This window comes from Triticum aestivum, unplaced genomic scaffold (genome assembly GCF_018294505.1).
Source record: "Triticum aestivum cultivar Chinese Spring unplaced genomic scaffold, IWGSC CS RefSeq v2.1 scaffold72578, whole genome shotgun sequence".
Taxonomy (NCBI): domain Eukaryota; kingdom Viridiplantae; phylum Streptophyta; class Magnoliopsida; order Poales; family Poaceae; genus Triticum; species Triticum aestivum.
Window position 1 is genome coordinate 1 of NW_025227681.1, and position 4,861 is coordinate 4,861.

Genomic DNA, 4,861 nt, shown 5'->3' on the forward strand with positions numbered 1-4,861 from the left:
GTGGGTGAGATCAGAGAAAGGAAATCAAGTCGACTAACATGGCAATCACTACAACACTCCAGTCTCCAGGGACTAACTAGATGCGACCAGTACAAATCCGACAGGGACTAAAGCACTCCTGTAAAGAGGCGAGGACTGCCTCTACGCATCAGTGAGGGAGGAAGGGAGCAAAGAACTGACCTCCGATGATATGCTCCTGCAGGACACGGGCTGACCACCGGCCAGTGGGGTTGTGCGGGGCGCAGGTTGAGGCACACGCGGAGCAGAGGTATGGATGCCAGCGCCATCGTCCTTGGCATTCCTTCAGAAAAAACAGAAGAGGAAAAAAAGAACATATGTTGAGAAACATGGCTATCCAGATACCAGATACGACAAGCAGGAAAAAACAGACTGTAATAATTTTACCTCCATTTGGACTCACGCAGGAGGTCAATTGGCCTTGAAGGTCCCTTGCCCTGCTGCTCACCCTACAAATGCAGCATCGAACATAAATAGCGAGCTTGGACTGTAGGTGTTGCAAGCATCATCAAAAGAGCTTGGACTGTAGGTATTACAAATCTTAAGAAAGTAGCAAGCTTTCCTTAGTTTAACCTCAATTGTTGTGTACAAATTCTCCAGTTTCTGCATTTAAGTGGTATATATAATAAGACACACAGACAGAAAGACAGAGATGGGGGTAAAATCGCTAGCACCCAAGCTGTGCTCACTGCTGTGAGCACATGGAGATAGGGCAAAATCAAGTGCCTATCACCACAAATACGCCAATCTCCATAATAAATCGGCCAATCAAGTCCTAGAAATGGAAGATGGACACTCCTGGGATGCGACCCATACTAACCAAAGCACTCCTGGGACTACTAGAATCGGCCAATCAGGTACTAGTCTCGCTACCAAGGATGGGAGAGGGACGGGGAGACGGACCTGCACGGGCTTGCTGCTGTAGGTCATCGGACGAACGCATGGGCAGGGTGCCGGCGGCGAGGCGCGGGGAGCCGCAGCCCGCACCTGCAGAGCCGAGCCGCGCACCCTGGAGGCAAGCCGCCCAAGAGCCATCCCTCGCGGAGGTCGTGGACGGCGGCGGCGGCGACGTCGGGGACGGCGGCGGTCGACGGCGTCTAGGGTTGGGGCGGGCAGGTTGGTGCTCGCTCGATTTCTCCAGAACCTTCTCCAGAGTGGATCGGGCGCTCCCTATATACTCCACCTGTCTGTCCATTCGGTTGATGCTTTGTTTGATTTTTTTTAAAATATAAGTCTTTTTAAATATTTCAATACGGATCTATATAGGCATATAATAGGAGTATGTAGTTCATGTTGGAATCTCTACTAAAAAAGAGTTATATTTAGGAACGGACAGAATACTACGTTTAATTGCAAACCAACCTGTGCTTCGGTGATTAGGAGGATTGTGGTTATACCTGGCCATGGGACAGGCCGGGTCGGGCTTGGGCCGGGTCTAAAAAAGCCCACGGCAGAAAACTGAGGCCCAGGCCCTACCATCGGGTCTACTTTTCAAGCACAAGCCCGACCCATCTGGTAAAAAGCCCTGAGGGCTTAGGGTCGTGGGTTGGGCCTCTTCCTTAAAATGCCAATATGCCAAGCCCAAGCCCGTCCAGGCCTTGCTGGTGGGCTCAAAACTCAGGCACAAGCCCGGCCCACGGGCAAGCCCATGGGCCTAGGCCCTGGATTTTAGGGCTGGGCTGACAGGGCCGGGCCGGAGATGGCTAGGACTAACTGTGGTATCCTTTGCCCATCAGAGTTGTAAGTCTGGTGATCGCATTTTTCTGAATTTTTGGCAATGTGCATTTAGTGGGAGGAGACGTCCCCGTTGACTACAAAGGCGTCTATGACGACTTCATCAATTTTAAGATGATGTGCTGGTTCAGTCTCGCGGAGGTGCTCATAGGGGTAGTGTCGTGGTTTTGTCATGGCAGATGTCCTAATGTAAGGACTTAGACGTGAGGCCATCGCAAACGGTGATTAGCTTGTCGGGGTTGAGCGGGTCGAAGGACACGGGTTTACCCAGGTTCGGCCCCTCACGATGGAGGTAAAAGGCTACTCCTGTTTTTCTACTTATTGCTTGAGTATCGATTATAAGGGAGCGGATTTGCTTGAGCTAACTATCGATTGATTGTAAAAGCCTACTCCGCCGCAACAGTCGCTCCACACCACTAACCTACAGCCCCCACGCCGCTGCGAGGGGTAAAGACCTGCTGCGCTGCCACCAGCCATCCCCGCCGCCACGCTACCACACCACCACCACACAAGCGTCTCCGAGCCCTACCAGAGCCGCCCAGCACCCTGCTACCCCACCCCGGAGCAGTCAAGCCGCCAACCGCCATGCCACTACCTAGCCTGGCTGCCGGCCACCCCCAAAGGCGTCCGTCGCCACCACCCCCGGATCTGGGCAGGGGCACCCAGATCCGCCGCCAGCAAGGCCCCGCCCCCACCCCGGAGCCCCACAAGGAGGGGGGAGAACCGTCGGCACTCCAGGACGCATGGGAGGAAGGAGCTAAGCACGAGGAAGGAGCTGAGCATCCCAGGAAATCCTCTTTGCTGCATTCTGTGCTAGGATCCGAGCAGTGTCTTCCGCATTGGGTGTTCGTAAGTATTGCGGTCCAAACACTGCCACCACTGCCCGACATAACTTGTAGAAACACTCAATGGTGGTGGACTCGGCCATGCGCCCATAGTCGTCGAGTGAATCACTGATACGTCTCCGTCGTATCTACTTTTCCAAACACTTTTGCCCTTGTTTTGGACTCTAACTTGCATGATTTGAATGAAACTAACCCGGACTGACGTTGTTTTCAGCAGAATTGCCATGATGTTGTTTTATGTGCAGAAAACAAAAGTTCTCGGAATGACCTGAAACTCCACGGAACGTCAAGTTAAAAATAATAAAAAATCCTTGCCAAAGATGAAGACCAGGGGCCCCACACCCTGTCCACGAGGGTGGGGGTGCCCCCCCTAGGGCGCGCCCCCTACCTCGTGGGCCCCCTGGAGCTCCTCCGACGCCAACTCCAACTCTATATATTTGCTTTCGGGGAGAAAAAAATTAAGGAGAAGAAATAATCGCGTTTTACGATACGGAGCCGCCGCCAAGCCCTAAAACCTCTTGGGAGGGCTGATCTGGAGTCCGTTCGTGGCTTGAGAGAGGGGGATTCGTCGCCGTCGTCATCATCAACCATCCTCCATCACCAATTTCATGATGCTCACCGCCGTGCGTGAGTAATTCCATCGTAGGCTTGCTGGACGGTGATGGGTTGGATGAGATCTATCATATAATCGAGTTAGTTTTGTTAGGGTTTGATCCCTAGTATCCACTATGTTCTGAGATTGATGTTGCTATGACTTTTCTATGCTTAATGCTTGTCCCTAGGGCCCGAGTGCCATGATTTCAGATCTGAACCTATTATGTTTTCATGAATTTATGTGTGTTCTTGATCCTATCTTGCAAGTCTATAGTCACCTACTATGTGTTATGATCCGGCACCCCCGAAGTGACAATAATCGGGACCACTCTTGGTGATGACCTTAGTTTGAGGAGTTCATGTATTCACTATGTGCTAATGCTTTGTTCCGGTTCTCTATTAAAAGGAGGCCTTAATATCCCTTAGTTTCCGTAAGGACCCCGCTGCCACGGGAGGGTAGGACAAAAGATGTCATGCAAGTTCTTTTCCATAAGCACGTATGACTATATTCGGAATACATGCCTACATTACATTGATGAATTGGAGCTAGTTCTGTGTCACCCTATGTTATGACTGTTACATGATGAATCGCATCTGGCATAATTCTCCATCACCGGTCCAATGCCTACGAGCTTTCCATATACTGGTTTACGCTTATTTACTTTCCCGTTGCTACTGTTACAATCACTACAAAATACCAAAAATATTACTTTTGCTTCTGTTACTTTTGTTACCGTTACCACCACTATCATATTACTTTGCTGCTAAACACTTTGCTGCAGATACTAAGTTTCCAGGTGTGGTTGAATTGACAACTCAGTTGCTAATACTTGAGAATATTCTTTGGCTCCCCTTGTGTCGAATCAATAAATTTGGGTTAAATACTCTACCCTCGAAAGCTGTTGCGATCCCCTATACTTGTGGGTTATCAAGACTAATTTCTGGCACCGTTGCCGGGGAACATAGCTCTATTCTTTGAGTCACTTGGGATTTATATCTGCTGGACACTATGAAGAACTTGAAAGACGCTAAGACAACAATTTATCCCTCAACTACGAGGGGAGGTAAGGAACTGCCATCTAGCTATGCACTTGATTCACCTTCTGTTATGAGTAAGCTTGCGACACCTAAACCCGCTTCTGCTATTCGTTCTGATATGTCGCACGTTATTGATGATGCCACTTCTGCTATGCATGATACTTATGATGAAACTACTTCTATGCCTGATAATACTGTGCCCCTTGGTGAATTTCTTGATGAACAAATTGCTAGGGCTAGAAAGAAAGAAATTATTGAATCTGATTATATTGATGAAAGTGATGATGAAGATAGGCCTATTATTCCTGAAGGTTATGTTTTTGATATGGAATCTTCTGCCGCTATTTTAGCTTGCAGAGATAGTCGTGAACTTAAGAGGCTATTAATTAAATGGAACAAGGAATCACTTAGAGATAAAATGAGGCCTGACCCTGCTTTTGCTACTTCACCTATTTGTGTTCCCGATAAGGATTATGAATTCTTTGTTGATCCTGATATAATTACCTTGGTTGAATCTGATCCTTTTCATGGTTATGAATCTGAAAATGTTGTGGCACATCTTACTAAATTAAATGATATAGCCACCCTGTTCACTAATGATGAGAGATCTCGATATTTTTATATACTTAAAA

General features: G+C 48.5%; 1 protein-coding gene across 1 annotated transcript; it reads right to left on the minus strand.

Annotated features, from left to right (window-relative positions):
- Positions 1 to 10: 10 nt before the first annotated feature.
- Positions 11 to 1,166, minus strand: LOC123172805 (uncharacterized). Its single transcript, XM_044589716.1, has 3 exons — positions 922 to 1,166; positions 406 to 467; positions 11 to 301 (listed from the first exon to the last, which is right to left on the minus strand). Exons 1-3 carry the CDS (start codon positions 1,051 to 1,053, stop codon positions 142 to 144), a joined length of 354 nt encoding a protein of 117 aa, XP_044445651.1. The 5' UTR covers positions 1,054 to 1,166; the 3' UTR covers positions 11 to 141.
- Between the last annotated feature and the right edge of the window lie 3,695 nt (positions 1,167 to 4,861).

What these genes read in the sequence shown, in the direction of transcription:
- LOC123172805 (XM_044589716.1), bottom strand. Translation starts at nt 1,053, where the DNA reads ATGGCTCTTGGGCGGCTTGCCTCCAGGGTGCGCGGCTCGGCTCTGCAG. An exon ending in ACAGCAGCAAGCCCGTGCAG is followed by an intron (nt 468 to 921) that starts GTCCGTCTCCCC and finishes CTGCATTTGTAG; the next exon opens with GGTGAGCAGCAGGGCAAGGG. An exon ending in CTGCGTGAGTCCAAATGGAG is followed by an intron (nt 302 to 405) that starts GTAAAATTATTA and finishes TTTTTTCTGAAG; the next exon opens with GAATGCCAAGGACGATGGCG.